At 42.9% G+C, this 23,542-nt stretch overlaps 1 protein-coding gene across 4 annotated transcripts in view; it reads right to left on the bottom strand.

The window, feature by feature from the left end:
- Positions 1-23,542, bottom strand: part of CRHR2 (corticotropin releasing hormone receptor 2) — a 108,742-nt gene that overhangs the window by 27,284 nt on the left and 57,916 nt on the right. For 3 of the 4 annotated variants that reach the window (XM_015852925.3, XM_085539073.1, XM_015852926.2), the window contains 5 exons: positions 21,874-21,959; positions 16,275-16,381; positions 6,713-6,830; positions 2,508-2,661; positions 1,825-1,885 (listed from right to left, as the gene is read on the bottom strand). In XM_015852925.3, the coding sequence (XP_015708411.2) occupies positions 1,825-1,885; positions 2,508-2,661; positions 6,713-6,830; positions 16,275-16,381; positions 21,874-21,959 (526 nt within the window). The remainder of the gene's footprint in view (positions 1-1,824; positions 1,886-2,507; positions 2,662-6,712; positions 6,831-16,274; positions 16,382-21,873; positions 21,960-23,542) is intronic. The other variant, XM_085539074.1, reaches the window with a different exon arrangement.

A 23,542-nucleotide genomic window follows, 5' to 3' on the forward strand; every position in this document is an offset into this window, starting at 1 on the left:
TAATAGTAAGATGATGACATTACATATATCTACATTTATTACACTGCACTTCACACCTTCAGTCTAATTTACCAGACTGAGGCCTTAGCTGGCGACTCTTGCTCCAAATCCTACATAAGCCCTTATTCTTATAGTAAAACCTTCACTACACGTTTCTTTAAAACCAAAAAGGGAAATCTGAAACACTGACAGTGACACAGTGCGTCAGAATTTTAATCCCAGCTGTGTGAAATTACATATGTAAAAGCCATTTTCTTTTTTATCTCTACAACAGTAAACAAACACTCCCTCGATACTGAAGAGCAATTGTGCATTATTCTAACCTTTCAAGCTACCATGAATTGCTTAACATGAACCCCAGTTCAGGATCCAAACAACTCACGTTACAGTTTAAATGAAATATCATGTGCTTGAGAAGATGACCGACTATTTATGACAGCTGACAGGCTCTCAGCAGCTGGCTCACTTCTTGTTTTGCTCCAGTTTATTCACTTTGCTGAGTCTGTCCTCCATAGACATTACTACAAACATGAACAGTAGGTTTCATTTAATAACCTTTGGTTTATAGCTTAATGCCCTCAATAGCTCTTCATTTACAAGAGTTCTGCCTCTGTTTGTGCATGTGTCAGACCAAAGGAATGCCACCAAAACATCAAGCATGCAGTCTCAGTTTCTCAAGCAGAGTGATGAAGAACAGGAGGCCTGGACCCACCACTGACACTAATGCTCCAGGTCATTACACCTCACACTAGTGTGAGCAGAAGCCAAAAGGACTTTCAGAACAGAGAACAGCATCACTTTGTCCTTCTCAACCTGCTGTCAGTATTATGCATCCTTCTTCCTTTCACAGTGCCACACTGTGCTTAATCTTCACTGCTGAAAGGTGCCATACATGCCAGTATAAACCTATCATGTCTTTCTTCTGATCTGAGTAAGGTACATCAAAGTGAGATTCTTTAACATTCACATTGCAGGCATAGAGGTGATGGTGAAAGGAGGCAGTGGTACCAAAGATGCAGTGGCTTCTCTATCCATCCACCTAGTCTGCATCATGAGCACAGTAATTCAGCTCCATGCTGTCCTGTGCAAGGCAACAGCTACAAGGAACCTGACTGTGAGGCCCAGAACCACTCACACAGAAAAAGAAAGATCACACCACAGATTAGTGCAGATGCAGACACCTACAAGGCAGACACATTTAATCGGAGAAACAGACAGGGTGGTCACACGAATAACAGATTTGCAAAGCAAATAATTCTGTTACGGTTCAGAGAAGTGGGCTGTAACAGCCAGGAGATGTTAATCCAAACACCAGTTGCAAAGTACAAGCTGAGCTATATCTGACCAGTATCAAAGTTTGGGTTAAAAATCCCAACACAGATGCCTGTTTATCTCCCACACTTTTCAATTTCATGCACTTACTGCTTTCAGATGACAGAAACAGAAATGAAAGAGTTCCAACCATCAGACTATTGTTGGCAGGCTGACAACTGAATTCTGCACACCCTTTAGCACTCAGCTCTTTCACCAATGCTTTACTCAAGCAGAACTCTGGCTGAAGGAGATTAACCTGACTGTAAATCATATACAAAGCTATCAAATGAGAACACTGGGGTTTGGCTAAGGAGATTTGGGAATGTATCGATACTATTAGGAGCTGGCTCAAACAGTACTCTGAAATTCGAGATTTTTTTGGGTTTAGATGGAGGGGATTTGACCTTTTCTCTTTCCAAACAGTCTGATTTCTAAATTCTTAGTTCAGCCCGTAGGAATTTTCTAATTTATTTAGACAGACACATAAACACAAATGTCAACATCACTTACTGTTCGTTTTCATAATATAGTTTGCCAATGGCCCACGCAATGATGATTGGGCAAGGAATACCTGCAACAACACAACAAATTCATTATTTAATTGCGGCCCATTTATGTAATGATGATACAGATATAGAAAGAGGCTTGTGATGAGCACAGGAAGTCTTGCTTAATGCTCTGGAAGACTAAATACAAGTGGTCCTATCTCAGTTTATGTGAGACATTGCAATTGCTGCGGCTTCTTTATGTTCTAAAGAATGATATCAATAAGGAAAGAAATTAAGTTCTAGTAAGAAAAGTTAATAAAAATATTAACAACATAAGTACATGATATCATTTTTCTGCAGACACTGCCAGAACATTTTGGTTCCTTTATAGGCAATTCTGGTCCCTTTTCATTTTCCTGCAGTTTATATGGCAAAAAGTTTAAAGAGAGCATTTGGAGGTGGGTATTGCTTGAATTTTTATTTCCCAGGTTGCAAGAAGATGGTAGATTTAGTTGGATTTGGGGATGAAATTCATTTTTCAACATCTTCCCAGCTACTATTAACCAGACATATTTCACTGAAGACGTGCTTGGGAAGTTCCCATCTCCATTTCCCCCTTTCCCTTTAACCTGCCTCGCTGCTCTTGTTCTCATCACTTTAATGCTCAGCCCCATACAACACCATTTAAACACACGAGGCACTTACACCATCCTATGAAGAGAAAGACCCATTTCCGCAGCTTATCCGTGGAGTAGGTCATCACTATAGCAGTATGTAAGTAGCAGCCTTCCACAAACATCCAGAAGAAGTTGGTCACCACAAAGTAATTGTAGACAGTGGTAATACATCGACACCAAGGCTGGAAAAGAGATAAGAAATAACATCTTAATATATTGGTAAGCCCATTTCGAAAACTCTATTTTTTGCTCTTCCCTTAAAATCAGTGACAGAAGTCATTCAAAGGATGCACATTTATACTTGGGGTGTGGAACTGTGGTATCTTAGGTGCACTTCGGAGCTCACATCTGTGTCTGTGACTTTCTGCTGAGGCTTGGCTTTGAACACAGAATGCAGGAGTCTCTGCATCAAGCATGTATGGATGCTAACATGCCAGGAGATGTGCCCACCTGAGCAGTACTACCTACCTGCTGAGCAACTTGAGGGAAATTTAAGATAAAATTTAATGTTGCAGCCGTATTTGACTTCCACTGAAGGGAAGGAGCAATAATGACATTTTAAAGCTACGTTTTTATCAACCACTTCTTCCCCTCTATCCCTGCCATTTGTGCTTCAGTCTATAAGTCGCAGGACTGCACACAACAGCCATGAATTTCATCATAACAGAACTGAACTTTATGGTCAGGCTCAGTGTAGGCAGCTCCTATGGCTGAGTGCAGGGAGAGCACAGCTGTGCAACAGGCAATTAGCCACAGAGAGGCAGATGGTAACATCCCATCAATAAATCATTAAGTAGCTGCTGATGGTGATTTCCATAGCGTTACACATACAAGTCTGGGAAAATTCCTTCCTGGCCAAGCAGGCATTCTGTGTATTCCCCGAAGCAGGACATTAATTGCCTATGTTAGCTGGTAGCATGGATGTCATTTTCAGCCTCACCATTCTTCGGCCTTTTAATTAACTCTACTGAAGAGTTCAAAACTTTTGACCCTCAGTTAATTTCATTTTGGACTTTATCTGCACGGCGTACTGAGGATCTCTAGGCATTCAGCAGAGCAACAGATGCACTTTCAAACCCAGCTGAATTCCATGGACTGAAAATTTATTAGGCGAGAAACACAGACACAAAATGATGGCGCATCCACAAGCAGAGATCACTTCTGTTTACTGAGCTGCAATAAACACAGGGAAAGAAACAACCCTTCTGAGCACTCTGGTTCCATTCCTGATTGACTCCCAAACTACTAAGACCATTTTTCCTAAGGCACTCAGTCTCATATTTGCCTTTGCTGTCTAAGAAGGCATAAGCATGAATTAAATCTTTCCCCATGGCCTCCATCTCATGTAAATGTTCTGATGTGACACTGACACTCTTGTTCTGCCCTTTCCCTCAGCTGTAACACTTACACAGTCTTTCTTCTTTTCAAACCAACCATACAACTAATTGTACTTCAGCCCGTTGCTCCTCTGTCAGAACTGAGTGGCATTGCTCCGTGGGTTGTGCACGTGCAGGGCCACATGCAGACCTACACACATGAAGGTTGTCAGATCTCCCTCTGCACTGTTTCCATAGGAAACCAGAACAAAATGAATTTTAACAATTCCAAGCAATTCCTGTCGGAATCGTGCATTTGTTATTATCGTACAATAAACTCAATTAGCAGAACTCATTAATTTACGCCATTTCATTTGTTTGCCTGAGGACATCCCAGTCCTCTCATGTATCCACCATTCCAGCACTTCCCCTTCTTGATTTATCAGCATCAGCATGACGACTTTGTGCAAAATGTTTTCATGTAGAGTCCTTTACGTTTCTGTAACTGTATGATTTCATCTCCTCTGATCAGCCCCACAGAGATAACGTGATGAGCTGCCATACATTACGCTGCTCCCACTGACTTCGGAGGCGTCGTTTTGTGACTTCCATCACAATAATAGCACAACCACTAGGCTTGTATAATTCACTCCCCCCAAAAAAGGCTGCAGAGAAAAGGTGAGTAACGGCAAACTGAGCCACATGGCGATCTGCCTTTGCCTTCATTGGTTTATGTTCTTCTCAGCACTTTGTGGTGCCATTTGAAGACGCGGTTGAGTCTCTGAGTGCAACGGATTACTCCAAAATAACTGTAAAAATCTTCATTAATATTGGCAGTATTATCCTGAGAGCAAACCACACGGCACAGAACTATCGATGATAAAGCTCACATCTCACCATCTTTCATAGCCTGAAAATGACAGAAACACAAAGCAAAGAGGGAACTAATGGAAGCTCCATCTTCTTAAAGGAGTATTTCCTTGAACAGTAATAGTTATGCATAGATATGAGAAAAAACTTGGAATGTTGGGTTGTATTTTGATCACGGTGCTGTTGATTTTTCCAAGAAGTGGGATCACAGAATCATAGAACCACAGGTTCTATGATGCTCATCCACAGTGCTCATGCAGTTCCAACCCCCTGCTATGTGCAGGGTCACCAACCAGCAGCCCAGGCTGCCCAGAGCCACATCCAGCCTGGCCTTGAATGCCTGCAGGGATGGGGCATCCACAGCCTCCTTGGGCAACCTGTTCCAGTGCGTCACCACCCTCTGCGTGAAAAACTTCCTCCTAATATCCAACCTAAACCTCCCCTGTCTCAGTTTAAAACCATTCCCCCTTGTCCTGTCGCTATCCACCCTTGTTAACAGTCATACCTTCTCCTGTTTATATGCTCCCTTCAAATATTGGAAGGCCACAAATCTGACCTTCAAAAAGTTAACCAAGGATGATTCAGTGCCCAGCTGACTTCAAACAAATGGATATCTGAGCTCTTCAAAGAGCTTTTCAATTTCTGCAGAACAAGCTCCTGCAGGAACACACACTGCCTGCTGTCAGTGAGGGATCCAGCTCATACGCTATGGGCACTTTAGGCCATTTGCTTTCTAAAACAAAACTATGAAGGCTGTGCTCATGTGTGTATCCGTAACACAATGGTAAGTTGCTTATTGTGGAGGCAGCCATCTGGAAACAGTCCGAAAAGCAGAACATTCCACTATAAGCATATTACTGAGAACAGCAAAAAACTCTGTAAAAGGGGACTGTCAAAAAGAATGACTCCCCAAGGAAATGTAGAATTATTCCCCAAGAAAAACTGAGAACGAGTATTTTTCTTTATGAGTGAATGCATTTAATCCATTTCAAAATCCTCATGTTACTGGGCTTTTGGGTAAGATAAGGCATTGCAGTGCTAGCAAAGGGACTGCTGCCATGTCCTCACTCAAACCAGAAGCATCAGTTGGGAGTTTCGTGAGTGAACAAGAAAAAAGAGAAATGGAAATGTGGAGACATCTTGTTTTTATCAAGACATCTTCATGCTATGCACAAAAAATGCCCCACTTCTTGCCCCTCTCCAGCCTTCCCATTTTTAACTGCATAGATCTGCCCTGTCCCTTGGAGTGGCCATTGCCCTCAATCACCCATAAGAAAGCTGACTTAGGAAGCAGCAACCTCTTCTTAGCTATTTTGTTGGCTGTACTATTCTCCCACTCAACTAAGTGAGCTCATCTCCAAGGATTCAGTTCTCCCCAAAGGATCAAGAGAAGGAGCAGAGCTAAAGCCAAGCAAGCAGCAGGAGCTGGAGTGAAGAGTTCACATCCCTGGAGGAACGTGTCCCTGGATGCAGCCCATTTCACACAACCTCATAGTGAAGATGATTAGCAGAAAAATGGAACCACAAAGATATAAAGGGGTAAAATTGTTCTGTTTCAGGTCTGATTTCTTTTCTCCTGCAGCATCCCTCAGGCTCCAGACAGAAAGGTGCCTGCTGTCATCAGACAAAGTAGCTGACTGAAAGCCTGAGCAGCCAAAGCAATTATTTCTGTTTCTGTTCATGGAGGTGTTGTCCTCTGGAATGAATGGGGGTTTTTTTGCACAGAAATGCAATCACTGCAAGCTGTTGTGACGGGAATATTTGAGAACCTCGATGCTGTGTTTCTAAGCAGAAACATTTGGAAAACCTCAATGGATGCTGAAGATCAGAGAGATTTTTTGGGGCAGATTATGACTTCAAAAATGTTGATATTCAGCATTGAGCAAATAAATGGAAGTTTAGAAAATCTGTTTCTCTTTTTTTTTTCCTACAGTGGCATGAAAAAATGCTCTGTGCATGTGCCCTTTGGTATATTTCTATCCACTGAATGTATTTAGCATCTCTGCTCACCCCCAAACTGCGTGCCACACCACCTCCAAGCACTTACTTCATTGCTTTCATGTATGTTGTGATCTATCATTTGGAGCAGAAACCACATCACATTTCTCAGGATGAACGTGGTGATTAAATTCCAGTGGATAATATTCCGAAGGCATCTGATACTCCTGAACAGGGAAATAGATTGAAAGCATTATACACAGTGAATATATACATGTACACACTCAATAGTATATGAAATAAACAGGTTAAATCTGTTCACTTGCCAAGCTCCAGCAAAGATTCCTTAAAATGAGAAGGCACGATCCAATAGCCCACACAGCTACTGCCTTGGGTTTTTTGTACGACAAGCAAGCCAGCCTTCTTCATAACAAACATTGTGCTATCGTTAAACCCTACTGCATTTTTCCAACAACCTGATTAGTCAACCTGAGGGCCAGAAGCAATTCTGATTGTGTTCCTCAGCCTCACAACCCTCTCAAAGATTTCACATCAATCCAGTAAAAAACCCATGGAAAGCCTCCCACATACGGCATATTGCAACATACACGATGCTCCGAGGTATAACCCTGCAAACTCAGTGTCAAAACAGCTTCTGAGTTTAACAACTCAGGCTGTAAAATCAGTATTTTGTGTTTTCTTTTGTTTTCAGAGCCCTGGTGACTCATGACCGAAGTCAATTTGGAATAAATAAATACATAAGTAAGTCCAGCTACTGACATCCATTCACTTTTATGTAGGGTACAAAGCAAAGAGCGTTGCTCTCAGCTAACCCATGTTAGCAGGGGACCTGGAAGAGATGTCTCAGTTCTTTGAAAACTTCACTTCCAGCCAAAGGCTGGTGTTCATGGGTAGGCTTTCAAAGCAACCAACACCCACTGCCTGTTGTGTTGAACCCCAAGAACCCATCTGGCTCTAGCCAGACTTGGAAATGTGCTATTAAGGTTCGCTCTATGTTGAGCATTCTGCACACAAACGTCCTTCAGCTTCTATTCTAAATGTTTTATTTACTTCCATCAGATCAAGGATTAGAAGATTAAGGAAGGAGTTTGAAATAATACTGCTGGGGGTGGGGAAAGAAGCAGGGGACCAAAACTGAGGAAATTCAGGTCAAACAACAGAGGTGCACTCATGAAACTAATTGCTTTTGAGAACTCTGGCAGCAAAACAGATTCAGTGCATTATGCCTCTGCTGAGATGTAGTTTCATCATTCAATATGCTAGGACATCACTACTGAAGGCTGGAAGAAGCCTGATTCCCACTAGGCATACAGCACAGCATCGGACTGGAGAAGAAAACAGGATCAAACTATTCTTAGAAAGAGCTTTCCTCCCAGCAGGATCCCAGGATCTAAATCACCTTCTTTTCTGTGCCTTGGAATACAAAGACAACCCTAACATACACAGTGAGGTTACCCCAGGCATGGAATAGTTTTCATTTTTCCTCTTTTGGTTTCTGTGTTTCGGGCTTCTAACCAATACCAGCACAGAAATCAGTGTCCATAATACAATTCATAGCCAAGGGTAGAAAAAGCATGAGAGGAAAGCCTGTCAGATTCAGGCTGGGCAGGGAGCACTGGCTGCAGTGCACAGCAGTGAGAACTGGTATATAAGGGAAAAGCTCTTGCCAACCACCTGAACAAGTTTCTCTCATGTACAGGAACTGCTGGTGAATATCAGCATGGTTATTTACTATGGAGAAAGAAAGCATCATAAGGAATACTGGCTGAAATAAGAGTCCCCAGAGCCTACCCATACATTTTGTCTGTGTAGTCAGATATGTAAGAGGTGGGCAGAGGATGAAGGATATGCAACAAAGCTACAAAGAAAGAGGAAACCTGCAGTATATGTGGTGGAGAGACAAAGCTGACCTGTTAATAACTATCTCAGATCCTGATAAAGAAGCTCATAATTCTTGGAGTCGTTTGTCCTCCCCAGGTATCTTCTTGGCAATTGGTAGTTAGAAGCAAGCTTGAACTTATATACCTTAATTTACTTTGACATACTACTGTTATTCATAAAAATGACCTGTCCTGAAGTCACAACAGTCTTCTGTGGCAATGGGTTCTACAGCTCCTTTCTCCATGATTAATTACTGGCTTTCCTTTGTGGAGTGAGAAAGCAAGTCGGTGCTCCAGGAACAGCGATAACTGCCTTCATGGGCAGCCCTGAAAAGGAGCTCACATCGTTATTGTCAATAGGGGGAGGTGGAATTTGTGCTGAATGACAAGTAAGTGAACTGAACTCATGTAAAGTCAGGTGAATGGCATGAATGCATTTCCTTGCAACTCAGAAGCCATGAATGGTGGTGTTATCCTTACCTCAGCAGGGAGACATTACAGCCTAAAGTGTGGCAGTGACAGTATAAAGAAAATGATATTTTCCTGATACAGGGAGGCCAAATAGTCATGAAAGGGAAGAACTGAGTGACTGAAATGATGCTTTGGATACAAGTGAAGAAGAAATTGTAATTTATAGAGCCATTTTAAGTACCCCAGCCTAAAATACTCGATGACAGAAGGTTTAATCTTCATCTTCATGTCATATATCATTGTTTCTGTCATTTCTGCCTGTTTACAGTCCTTGCTGCCCATGGAGGTGTGCAGTCCCACTTCCAAGACCAGCAGTCTACTGGACTAGTAGCAGGTCTCTGTGCTTGACAGAGCCAGACAAGGTGATCCAGGAGCTCACACCTCCCATTGCACATACACACAGAGCCCCGTGAAAACATGAGCTTCAGCCCTACAGCAGAAAGTTAGATGCAAAGAAGCAATTAAGGTGAAGGTGAACATAATTCTCATTGGCCCTTCTAGCTAGTAATTAAAAGGCAGGTGGGAAATTACACATAATGACTTTTTTATTTGATTTGAGAACATATCGTGTTTCAAGCTCAAATGTCATTTTCTGGCTTAACACCACACCCCTGGCATCCTGAATTGGATTTCATAGCTGGGCTTCCATACCAGGAACGAGCTGCAGAAGAAAAGCAAGGAAAACTCTCTTGCAGTTGGCTGCAACCTGTGTCAGGAGTGGGCAGAGTTTCTGACTGTTCATAGAGAAAAGCACACTCTGCTAATTATCTCAGTCAAATGATCTTAATTGCACGATGTGGTGTAGAAAGCAAAGAATTAGCTAATTCATTCTTTGAACTTGGGAAATGCTGAGAGCTGAAAAGGCAGGAAACTTATTTATTGTTCCCATACAGGTGATCTTCCTGGTTCAGAAACGGAGGTCTCCCAAATGGCTTATAGTTATAGCACTGATAAAACTCATTGTGGCCTTTCTGTCGATTCATGCTTTTTCTTCTCACTCTATCCGCACAGTGCTATTTTTTCCTTTGGGATGTTCGGAGCTACTGTTGTCTGATTCAAAGCATGGCACAAATAATTAACATTAACCATCATCACTATGTGCCGGCATGGTTGAAAGCAAGCTGAATTAGTAGAATTATCTGCACAGAAATGATACAAATGATAACTGTATTAAAGAAGCTTGGATGCTTTCTACTAATTCACATAGTATTCCATTAATAATAATGTTCAATTAAACACCACCCTGAAGCCTGTCTGAAAACAGCTGGCATGAGAAATCTGTAAGCACTTAACTGGAGTCCTTCCCACTCCACGAGTGCTGAACAAGCAGGAAGGAAAACCGTGGGCAATACTTTAAAAAGTATTTTCCCCCTTCAGTCTTTTTGAGGGCAGGCAAAGCTTGTAGACAACCCATAAATGGCACAGAGCAGGAGGAATAACCTAATTGCACAGCAGTTTCCCAGGCTGGGTGTCTGCCACAGCCTATTTGTTTTCATCCACATGGAGCCCTCCCCTGAGGACCTCATGGTTTCCCTGTGTGCTCATGTATATATTCTGGTATTCCTGCTGCTTACCAATGGGAAATGCAGCTGGAGAGGCTGGCAGGGAAGATGGATTTCTTGGTGGCAGTTGCCCAGGGTAATAGAAATATTCCCACACGAAACATGAGGGGTAGTTGAAAGGGAAGAATGAAAGCCACGAAGCCTTATTTTGAGGGCAGGGATTAGGGTTAGCAGCAGCTTCCACCAGTGCTTAGGATGGGCACAGACACTAAAATGAACCCACTGTGGAATTATCTGAGCTGTTTCCAAGGCCTATTTCTGCTTAAACACAGCGCACAGGGGATTCTGCTGGTAGGTCAGAATGGGAAAGCAATGATGTTCCTTGGGCTGGAAGACTGCAGCCAAAGCACCCATGAGCATGCTGAGAATGAACAGGATGGGAAATTATAGGGCACTACCTGTGCAGAACTACCTGTACAGGGTATGTTTCTTTTGGAAGACAAGTGGCATTCTTGAGCATTATTCATGTCTAACAAAAGAAAAAAGAAAACCCTGCAAAGACCAAATTTTGCTTTCCTTATTCCTCTGAAACCTTGGAAAAGTTGCAAGATTTGCCCCACTGTTCCCCAAACCATTCCATCATCATTAATAGGAGAATAGAGCACAGGCATGTTTTAGCTCGTCATTCAACAGTCTTCCCACAGTGCACATTCATGACCAGGATCTGGGTCTGTGCCATATTATTCTAGGACTTCAGGAGAGCTCTGCTCCTTTGTGATTTATGTGGGCTCTATACATATTGCCTAAGGAAGAAGTGATACAGATACGAGATGAGTGGGGAGTGATTAGGAGCAGTGGGAAGCAAAGACAGTGGCCTAGGGCTAATCAATAGGAAATGCACCTCTGTCTTTCATCTGAGTCTCTGAGACAAGATACTTCAGATCACAGAATCATAGAGTAATAGAATAGTTCTGTTGGAAGGGACCTCAAGGATCATCAGGTTCCAACCTCACCCTGCCACAGATGGTTTCAAGCAGCACACACTTCAGATTAAAAAATGCCCCGTACTTGAACCATCATTAAAAGCTTTGGTATTCTAAGTAGCAGACAGCGGACTGAACAAGGACAGGTGGAAAACCTGAAACTGAAGGTCAAAATGAAGCACTAATGTGAATTGATTAATTTTAGTCGATGCATTATCCTGGGACTTGCTATTTTTCCCTTGCTTCATGACAGAAAGGTACCCACAGCAGGACTGCACCTCAGGTCTGGAGCCTACTCTGCTCTCATCACCTTGGATGCCTCATGAGTTTTCAGTAGGAACTGCAGAGACCACCTACCCATCTGATACATCATCAGTGCTCTGACAGCCCTTAGACCTCTCTGCTCCATGAAATCACAGAATCATAGGATCATTAAGGTTAGAAAAGATCTCTAAGATCGTCTTGTCCAACCACTCATCTACCACCAATACTGCCCACTGCCCATGTCCCTCAGTGTCACATCTCTCTGATTCTTGAACACCTCCAGAGATGGTGACTCCACCACCTCCCTGGGCAGCCTGTGCCAATGCCTCACATCTCTCACCATGAATATTTTTTCCCAAATATCCAACCTGAACCTCCTGTAGGCACAGCTTAAAGCCATTCCCTCTCACCCTATCATAGGTGATGCAAGAGACCAACTCCCGTCTTCCATCCTCTCAGATAGATGTAGTGAGTGACAAGGTTTCTCTTGAGCCTCCTCCAGAATGAACAATCCCAGTTCCCTCAGCTGCTCCCCATAAAACTTGTGCTCCAGACCCATCACCGACTTCGCTGCCCTTCTTTGGATAAGCTCTAGGACCTGTAGCAACAGTCACACCAACTGTGTGCAAGAGCGAAGATCAAGAGGCAATACAAAGGAACATGGAATCAGAGGAGATAGAGGACAATCGATCTTCTACTTCTCAACCCTGGGAGCTGATTAGAATTGAAAAATGAAAGGTGAATATGTTGCTGAAAAGAAAAAAATCATAATAATTCAATCTCTCAGGGGAAAAAAAATGTGTGGTTTTGGTAATCTAGCTGTTATTCCAGAGAGAAAGGGCAACCTGCCTTGCAAAATACGAATTCAGATGTCTTAAAGTGGAAATATAAAGCGTTAAATTATGAAGAACAGGAAAGCAAAGTTTCCCTCATCCCTTCAATTTACTTTCATTACCACCATGCTAGCAGAAGAAGTTGCTGTGCCAATGTTTGCGGCTTTTATTTTTATAGAGCTGCCTTTATCCTGCAACCTGTGCAGGAGGACCCGTCATTTTCAATCTTCAGTCTTCCTTTTAGTGCCATCCTTCTTTATTAGATTCAAAACGCAGCAGTGACTTTGGCATTTCCCAGAACAAACACACGTCTTCTTGTAGTCGTTACTTCTGCTTCAGTCACCAGCGCACAAATAAAACATCTGGAAATCAAATCCAGCCAGGTCGCTGCTGGAAATTGCCATCACTTTGCTTGATAACAAGAGAGTTTTACAAGGGACTCATATTCCACTTTGGAGGAGGATAAAGCAGCACACTAACAAGGAAAAAGGCAGGAGAAAGCAATTTGGGTTTCTGCATTCTCAGCAACAGCGAAAGAAACTACTAGTGAAAAGAAGCATTTCAATTATTTTCTTTTCTTTCTTCCTCCTTAGCTTGGTTGGTATTAACTTTAGCAGGGTTCCTCCTATGGAAAACTTCAGCTCTAGTGATGAGAGAATGTGATTATGTGGGAAGGTGAGCCCCGTGTCAGCAGGAACTGCCTGCGTGCACCTGTGGGATGAATTAAACCTTTAGTGTTAATGAGGAGCACACACAACCCAGGAGGCTCACAGCAGTGCAAATACATTTAACAGCGCTCTATGAAGTGCACTGAGCAAATCGCTCCAGATCCCGTGCTGGGGATCAGCACAGCTCTACATCACACCTGCCTTTATGCAGAAATACCTCATTTTCCCTTCTCAGCATATTTCTCCTTGCAGGTTTTATTGTGCCTCGTAACAACAGCACAGCTGTTAAGACTTTTAAGAGCACCTACATTTATACCCTGAGGAACCATCCATGACTTGGATCTTTAGAAGAAATTTCAATGACTCATGCAGTCAATATGCCAACTATAAGCACCTCCTCTCCCATGAGCCGGGCTTCACTTTTTGGTGTTTAAGCACTGAATGAAATGCTTACTTGAATATTTTTTTATTACAGCACCCAAGAAAAAGGCTTGTGACAGAGCTGTATTAAGAAAGGGTTAGAATAGGTCTTCCCAGTGGAAAGGAGACCTTGGTTGAGCCCTCCTCCCTTCTCAGCTGCTTTAGGGTCTCCTGATAACACAAAACAGATGGCAGTTGATTTCATTGTTTGCTGTTATGTCTGAGCTTTCTGCCCTTCAAAACATCCTTCAATGTAAAATTCCAATGTAAAATGTAATGGGGTTTAGGATAGGAGAACACTCCTGCTGGCATGGCTGTGAATGGAGGTCAGAAAGTGGCATAAGGAACTGAAGATAGAACTGGGGAAGAGATGAGCCAAGACACATTTGGAAGAAGAACGACCACATCCAGCTCTGTCCCCTTCCCACTTCAGCAGAACTGAGGACTACCCCTCATTCAATGCAGCAGGTTGGGCTGGAGCAGCAACAGTGATGGAGCCACTCACCCCCAGCAGCACAGCCCCCCTCTTATTGGTTGTTACCAAAGCAACATTCCTTACCACTCCAGCCCACTCTACACTAAACCTGGTCTTGAAGCCTCCAATGTAAGAGATTCCCCAGCTCCCCCAGCAGTTGTTTCCCAATGCAGCAGGTGTGCTCCTGTCTATTATTTGAGATGGGGTTGTCTTTGGGTCTCCATGTGTATTAGCAAAGCAAAGGGCAAATCAAGCATATGATGAGTGAGAAGCCTAAAACTATGCAGTTGTAGAATACAAGCCTTCCTGGAGGTGTACTCTATTTTCACCTTCAGCAAGTACCATGAAGTAAGGTAGAGTGGGATAGAAGGGATAAGGAAATGATCAATTCCCACTATGGAAATTCCAATACAAGAAATTATCAGAACTTGCCCTGAAGGTCTTCCAATGTGTTGGTTTCCTAAGGCAGGAATTATCTGCATACCCACTGTGCTTTAGTGGGAACTACTGGTGACAGGTGGATTGTTGGACTGGATGATCTTGTAGGTTTTTTCCAACCTTGATGATTCTATGACTCTCTCATATCACCCAATTGGTAGATGCTTCCTTCTGGCCCAGATAAAGCAGGCGAAAAATAAAAGCCCCAGATAACAAAACTCAATCATCAGAACAGATTTGCTCCTGGGACACTTCTCAGAGGTATGGGTGATAGAGGCGTACACAGTATAGGAAACATGTAGGGGAAAAGATTAATGCAGTCTGGACTGTCTTTACTGGAGCATCATTCGAGCTCTTGAAAACAATTTGGTCTCATCTCTGCTGAGATAACTTATGCTGGCAACACAGGTTGGAAAGTTATATCAGAGCTATTGATTTTTCTTTTGCACGGTGCAATGGAAATGTAGAGAGATGGAATATCTTAATTCACGGCATGTACAGGGAGCCCCTTAATTGCTGCAGTCCCTTTTCATGCTGCACAACTTAAATCGTCACATCAGAATTTTAAATACCAGAAAAACAGTTTAAAAGAGATCAGTTGAGGCGATTCCAATAGAAGCTGGGTACGTTTAGACCGGATCATCTAATTGTTTCTGCATTATTTACTTAAGCATTCATAAAAGATTCAGCAGCAAAGCAGAGAATATAGTTGCAATTAATAACCCGAGCTCTTTATTCAGTGTGAATTAATTCAGGGCTCCGAGCACGATGGGAATTAGCATTATCTGCTAAGTGAAAAGGTTAAAGTGGAAGTTTAAACTGATGCACCAGAAATGTTCCCAGTGAACATTTAAAGCTTTATTTTTTGTCCTCCCACGAGCACAGATTATTCTGCTTATACACTCTGGGGTGAAAGAAGATTCCTGCTGTTAACAAGACTGACCCTCCCCTTAGCAATGCTTAAGGGAAAGGCTCAATGCAAGCCTTTGCAGGGAGGCTCCAGCCTAGGAAAGCAGCAATGCTTTCACTCCGGTCACTCTCTATCAGCATATCACAGTCCTGGATGGGGTCTGATTGCACATTCCTAGACAAGGCCACTCAAATAACATGGGAATATCCCTCAACCAGGCCACTCCTATTTGACCAGGAGAAGGGAAGCATTTCTACATGGTTTCATTGACTGCATCTCTTGTTTCACGAGCACTTGCAAAGATAAAGGTCCTCTAAAGATGCTTCCCTTGTTATTTAAGCAAAATTCTAAGTTCTTTAATGGAAGAAAAATTGAAATTGACACAAATCAAAATTGAAAGCTTTAATTTCATCTCTCCTGGGTCTAGATGTGGGAATTAGCTGCCAGGCAACACCAAATGCCCCATGTTATCATGCAATGCCTTGGAAAACTCGCCCCCCAAAACTGCAACTCAACACTCAAATCCCAGCTTCCCTTAATGAAGCACTCTACGCTCAGCGAATTTTTTGCTGCATCAATAAATCATGTAGAGCCCTCTTCCTGAATACCAATAAGCTTCAGGTCTTAAGCATGGCAGCCATCATTACAGCTCATCCAGTGCAGCAACCAGTGAAAACACATATAGGCTCTGGAGCAGAAAAGCTATAATCTTTCAAGTTCATACACAAACTGGACAGTGTAAATAGAGGGCTTGAGTAACCCAGTAACACCCAACCAAGTGAGAAGCATGCAAACAGATTACTCACCTCAAGCACAAGAAAAGCATAAAGGCAACTATAAGGGCCCCTACTGATATACAGTGCCCCAGGTAGTTTATGATGAGGGCAATCTTGTAATGGTGCGCATACTTCCTCTGGAGGTAAAGAGATAACATGATTAAATCAGCATGACCCTCTGAGCACTGACATTAAGGAACAGTTAATCAGCTTAGGAAACAGTAATTACTTTTCTGGACTTTCAAATGATATAACAGCCCCAGGGCTGATGCCTACATAGAAGCCAAACATGCTGCCCAGGCACAAAGTACACACTTGGTTTCATTTCTCTTTGGGATTTATCCAGAGTTTCTTACAAATCTCAGCAGAAAAGTTACTTTTCCCTCTTTTTCCTCAGTTTCCTTGAGACCTTTTATTTTCATCAACATGTGGAACTGAAAAACTTTGTACTTTGGGGGTAACAAAGCTACCAAAGACACAGGCAATGACCTTCTCACAGCTGCAACACATCAATGCGTTATAGAACATTCCTATGTTAGGAACCTACACAGTCATAACGAGGCAGGTTATGCTACTTTCCCTCACATGTGGCCCGATATTCATACAGAAATGGTTTTCATGTAGAATGAATCAGTGAATCAGAAGAAACCCTTTCCATTATGAGCTGACTTTTCTCTGAGGAGCCTTCCTGCAAACTACGAGCCTTATCATTCTCTGAGGGCAGAACAAGTGATACGGACTGATACAGAGCTGGTGGGGCCCTACATGGTTTGAGAACTTGAATGAAACAGAGTTCTTGGTTTTAGCAGGGTCCAACTATGTGATGACATTACTGTATTAGAGTCTGTTTCTTGGGATGCTGAGGGCTTTATTGGTAGGTTCTTGATCCCATAGATGGAAAAATAAGCAAAAAGTGCCCCCAACTAAACCAGCGAATGTAGCAACGTGGCCAAAATTTGACCTTGAAGTAAATGGAATGTCTTGTTTCTCTTCAGGTTAAGCATACTTTCCCCCATTTGGGATGCTCTCCCTCCTCAGAAGAGAAAGACCCAGAATCTAAACTTCCTCCCTTTTGATCAAGATACTGAACTAAAATCCTGCAAATAGCACCGATTTTCTAATTTAGGTTGAACTTACTTTGTTTCATTTTTTTCTAGCAATTTCCCTTTGCATTTTATTCCAGTCAGAGGAATTTGTCAGTGAATGGAAGTTTGGATGAAAGAACAACCAGCAGCTGTAGTTAATCTGCACCATTGTTCCACAGAGATAGCATCTTCCAGTGCTCTGCCAGAGAGCGAGCCCTCTTGGAACCATTTCTATGATGAAACCTGCCTGTATCTTCAGCACATGGAGTAATGTGCTGTTTCTGGACTGAACTCAACCATGTAAGGTATTTTTAAGTCTATTATAAAAAGCCCTAAAATAAACTTCCCCACGCACAGGCCCATTTTCTGAATAGCCTTGAGGAGGAAAGCAAAAAACCAACAATAACCCAAGACCTGAATTCCACACTAAGCTTTACTTAAGTCAACAGGTCACCTAAGGGAGGAAACACACTCTAACTGATGTGTCTGCCTGAAAAGCAGTGCTGTGCTATTCAGTTCATGCTCTGGCAAAGTGGCTTGCATCATTTTTACCTGACTAATTGCTCATATAGTGTTAGAAGTCTTCTAGAAGACGGCAGTGCTTCTCCCAGACCAAGTATCTGCTCTATGATACTGACCCTTTCAGTTGCTCCTTTGGCTCCTAACCTCTATCTCAAGTTTACTTTGGTTTTAAGAAGGTGTCATGGCTCAAAACATACCAAAATAACACAGTATATAATTAAGGTCCTCGTTGGTACATGCATGCTGAAGGAAAAGCAGGCCTGAATTTATTTTCCCGTTGCTGACACAACCAAGGTTTCCTGAAGGCGAATCTGAATATCATAGAAACAAGAAGTGACTCTGTGCCTACGAGAAAAGAAGCTCACAGGGTTGCAAGATCACTTCCCACCAGCCCACATGCAATCTGCATCACTGGTAGAAGTGGAGACAACACCTCCAGGGCTGAAAAAACACGTGCCCAGAATGAGCCACGCTGGTCAAAGATGAGTTAATGCAAACACTTGCATAACTGTTCCGTCTTGAAGGCTGATGTGTTTAAAATGCTAAGGAACTTCTACTGCTACAGAGTGTTCCTCTGCTTCCAGGAAGGTAGTGCAGATTAAATCCTGATCGTGGTTTAGAAGGAGGGTCGTGATGTTAGAAAGGAAATAGAAAAAGGAATGGCAAGGACATTCTGCTGGCTGTGGACTCATCACTGGAGCTCCCTTCCACTCCGTACCCCATGTCTGACAATCATGCTGTGTCAGAGAGTGCTAACTGCCCAGACTGCTGGCAAGTCCAGTGGCTGAGCAGAGCAGATTGCCTGGGGCTCCCAGCAGTCAGAGAAAGTGCAGTGCAAGAATAGTTCAACTCTGTGCGAAAACAGTTGGAACAGGAATGACTCACTCCTCGAGGAGGCCTCTCTATTGCATTCTTGGTCACATAGAAGAGCTAGACGACTAGCTGGACTGAATGTGTAACTTCTGGACAATTAAAGATCATCTGAGATGAATCATAACTCAACACCAAACAAATGAACAGAAAGCCAGGCAAACTTTCACTGCTGTCAGACTGAGGGAAGAGGCAGCTGCCTCTGAGCTCACTGTTTTCCATCTCTGGGCCAGCTGGAAGCTGGGTGGCTGTGCCTAACATGACTGTGGTCCTCAGCAGGATCCCTTAACTTAGGCCCAGCACGGTGCTGATTCAGCAACACTTCTTCAAGCCTCCTCAAAAGAGCTGCAGAGCCAATTTCCCAGCCAGCTGCCAAAGGCCGTGTAAACAAACCCATAGTCCTTGATTTATAGCTCCTTATGAAGGCTGAGGCAGACTTTCTGCTGCTCAAGACTCTCATTTATCTTCTAACAAGAGCACGGATTTGTGCTAGATGCAGCAAGGATCTCTGACACAGGAGACTGTAGGCTGAGTAGGAACTTTCCATTTATTACACCTATGACAAACAGCCAGCTTCTGTACCTGGTTTGGGTGCCTACAGAAGGTGTTAATTTATCATTCAGCGGGTGGAATTTGGTCTGACAATGAGATGTTTACATTTGGATACCTGTCCAAATTTGAACCAATAGCTGAAGCAAGGGCTGGAAACAGCTGTGGGACACACACAAGCATCCCTTGAGGTGCATGCAGGAGGCTTTGTGCTGCCTGGTCAGTCCTAGTGACTGACCAACCTCAAATTGCTGCTGCTGAAGGACACGGTTATACCGAAAGACCTGTGTCACAACTGTCTGATGTATGAAGATGCACTGGGACATCTTAAACATCACTGCCTAACTACACAGGGGAAGCCAAATCCAGCCTAGATGCCTATCTAGGAGCAAAACAGTCCCAGAGCATGATTTTATCAGCTATGGCCATAGGTTAAGCACCCATGTATGAATGCGGAGCATCAGTGAATGCATACTTCAGGATCTGGTGCCCACTGAAACTGACCTACAGCTGAAAAGAAGTGCGATTCCATAAAGCACGTAGCACTTGACAATGGGCTGATCCTGTCCCCATCTATCACCTATTGATAGCTGCATCTGAAGTCCAGCTACATCCTTCCTTAGAACTCTGGTAAGTGCTCAAGCTTGAGACAAAACACAAGGGGTACATCCTGAAGACACGTGGCATCTGCTGGGATCAGACAACAAACAACAACAGGCTCACGTCTGTGCCCGAATCTCACCTTTAAACAGAACTGAGGATTATGGAAATCCATGCAGATTTTGTTGTCTTTATTTGTTTTGAGATCACAAAGCGACTCAAGTATTCATCTGTAACGCCGAGTATTATGTAGAGATTTAGAAAATATTCACAAATATTAAAATTTGTAAAGCCTGTCACCAATCCTTAAAGGTCTAGTAAATGAATTTTTAAGCTTTTGCAAACAAGGGGTGGAGGGGAACATCTACGCACCCCTCTGTTTAAGGAGCACGCTCCTTCAGAATCCTTCAACTATAGCTGCAAAGGTTTGAATAGCAAAAGCAGAGCTAATGTCAGCTCAGGTTTCCCTTTGCCTGCCTCATTACCCCATTCTCTAACTCAGCACTGGATGTCTCACTCTGCCCCCTCTCAATGCTGCTCATCAGTAAGACACTCATTTCACAGCACTGCAAATCCTCCCCAGTCAAAGCTACCATGGGCTGCTATCCCCCTCCATCCCAGACACCTCTTCCCTCCTGCTGTGTGCCTTGTCCCCAAAACTCCTGCAGTACTTCAATGTGATGTTCAGGGAATCGAGCCAGCTGGAAAAGCACAAAGCAAGTAAAGTTTTGCCATTTCAGTGGAACATAACTATAAGGATGGGCTGAACTGGAGCAGTCTCAAATTAGATCAGCTTGAGATGCCATGGTGCCTTCTCCACTATGCCAGACAACCTTGAATGTTGATCAGTCCTGAAGGAGAATAGTTATCTTCTAGTGCTTTCTTCTTACTTTCTTGAAGCCTCTAGTTCTTTTGGGGGATGGATTCCACCTAGCCAATGAATGAATGGGTGCACCTTAGCACCTGCTGTGTAGCTACCTGCTTTCTCATTCATTTGATGAAGCCGACGTTCAGCAACATGGATCTTCTGGGACAGATGTCAAGCCACGTTATGACTGTTCTGGGTGCAGACAGTCTTGAGACTAAAATCTGGATTAGTTCTGCAAGCAGCTTGCAGTAGGCACGACCTTGCCTTCCTCCTCTATGATTGAACCTGTCATGGCACAACTCTAATGATGAAAGAGTACAAAGAAACCCAAAACATCAACAGGCCTGAGCTGCCGGGCTTGATCACCCTTGTCAAAGAGACAGGACAAAGCCTAAGTGTGCCCTTGTGTCCCACCACAGCCCTCAAAAGAAGAAGGGAAAGAGAACATGGCATGGGAAGACAAGGTTTAAGTTGTGTGAGGATGAATGCTTGTGATGTGTCCCAAAAAGGATGACATCTGACAACAAAAAAGGGCTTTGCAGAATTGCTTGCAGCTCTTCTGAAGGAGTTTACCCCTGCATGCTAATTTCATTCTGTGAACTCCTATATAGTGTCAGGCTGGCTCAGTTTTTTAAAGACAAATGGGACTTGAGTTTGCTTTTTATGTATTTTTCTTTTGCCTCTCCTTTACATATTTGCCTTAGGGAAAATGGCATTGAGATCTGGAAAGGCCAGTGGTTGATAAGGCTTCAGAACTGGCATATAGAGAGTGGAACCAGCTGATGAAAGCTTACATTTCACTCCCAATGAAGCTTTTGGTATTATTGCTCTTATTAGTAACATTTACTGTAGCAGCTGTGGGCTCTCAACAAAGCTAGGATGGATCTGCATAAACATACATCATCAGAGGCTGAGTCTAGTAAAGCATCCTTTGTTTTTAAATAAAACTATGAGTAGGAAATGTGGAGACTGGATTAATAATCTGACTGAACTCACAGGGAGGATTCATTGCAGAGACAGAAATGGAATCCAACTCAGAAATCTCAAATCAGTATGTTAACCTTAAGCTTGGCTTTGCATTCATATATATTGAGAAATGACACTGAGAAGAACGAAGGAAAGGAAAAATACAGACCTTGTCATCCAGAATAGGCTCACACTGAGAGTAGTTTATCTTGGAAGCCCACGTCCCATTGCCCAGGCATTCTCTGTAGGCATTTCCTGGTAGGGAACAAAATAAAAGAGAAATGAGCACTCTGTGCTGGAGTTCAGTCTAACACATTCGTGTAATTAAGAAGAGATTAACAATACAGATTATTCACAACACAAATCAGCATATCCCAAATGCTGTGGGGGTTGAAGATGTGACAGCCTGCCAAGGAGGGAAGAAGAGAAATAAAGGATGTAAATATCTAGAGACCACCAGTTTATCAATATATTTATTGGTAATGGTTTCCATAAGAAAATAGGTTTGGAAGACAGCAAAGGTATGGAAAAGAGCATTTCAAGAGAAAACGTGTCTATAAAAGGTGTATTCAAACACAGGCTAAAAGGTTTAGGTCTCAAGTGTTCCAATGAGGAAAATACAATGCATGTGATAAACACTGCTCCACTCTCCTCTCACGTATCCCACTGTAAACTCAATACTGGATATTGATTTTCTAGAGTCTTCCAATGCAACAGCGTTGTTGATAAATCCTGCAAGGAATCTGAAAGAGGAGGAAGACAACCACACCTCCCAGCCATGGGATGGTCACACATGAACAGACCTTAGAAATGGGTAGGATGCAGTATAAAATACCTTCTCCCAGACATTAAAAGCGCAGCTACTCCCATGAAACAGATTTTTCCGTGCTTATTTTCAACTGTCTTAAAAACAAGTTAAAGTAAAACAGGAAATTCAGGCAGATCCCCAAAGGATACATATAACTTCCTAATGAACTCTTCATGATGTTCGTGCTGCCCTTTACCCGATTTCTTGTTGGGAGTCTGCCATGGTCAATCAGTTTAACTCAGCACTCAGCCATCAGGAAAATAAAATGCCAAAGGAAAGCATCAGACTGAATGTTCCTAAAAGTATTGTTGGTGATAGCCATTGAAAAAAGCCATTGAAAAGACTTAGAAGGTGCTTTTTGATACAGAGAAGGGAAGTCCTCGTGGAAAGCAACAAGGGACAACCATTCACCTACACACTCCAGGTTAAGCTGTATCTATTCAGACCACTGAACTTCATGCTGCTCATTTCTACTTGCAGTTTCTTCTTGGAGTGACCTGGTCAAATAAAACGACTGCTAACATTTGGGTCAACTAAGAAAACCTGTGCTACAGGTAAAGTCCTGTATACTAATCGCCTCCATCTCCATTTCTGTCAGCAATTAGTGGCAAATTCCTGCTCCTTCTTACAGTAAAATCAGGTACAGACTGCCACTTTCTGTGCAGTTTTACATGCACTTTTCTCCTGAGAAAGAAACAGAATTTCCCACAGAGCAGGATGGCCAGCTGAAAATCCTCCCAGCAGTAAATGAGCAATATCACTACATGAGAAATAATCCTTCCACAAGAGGCTCCCATGGCCTGTAGTGACTCACTGGAGGCACCCAGCTATTCCTCTGGGTTCACACTTGCTGCCTGTGACATTAAACATCCATTGAAGATTCTTTCGATCTTCTCTTTCTTACCGTCAGATATTCAAAGAGGGTCTTGTCCTATCCTTTTTCATCTGGATTGACACAGTTGGTAAACACAAAAAAGGCCGCACTGAAGGCCACAAAGCTTTGTTTTCACACGAAACCTCATTAATAAAA

Source organism: Coturnix japonica, chromosome 2, assembly GCF_054131305.1.
Source record: "Coturnix japonica strain WE chromosome 2, WE-NBRP24, whole genome shotgun sequence".
NCBI lineage: Eukaryota > Metazoa > Chordata > Aves > Galliformes > Phasianidae > Coturnix > Coturnix japonica.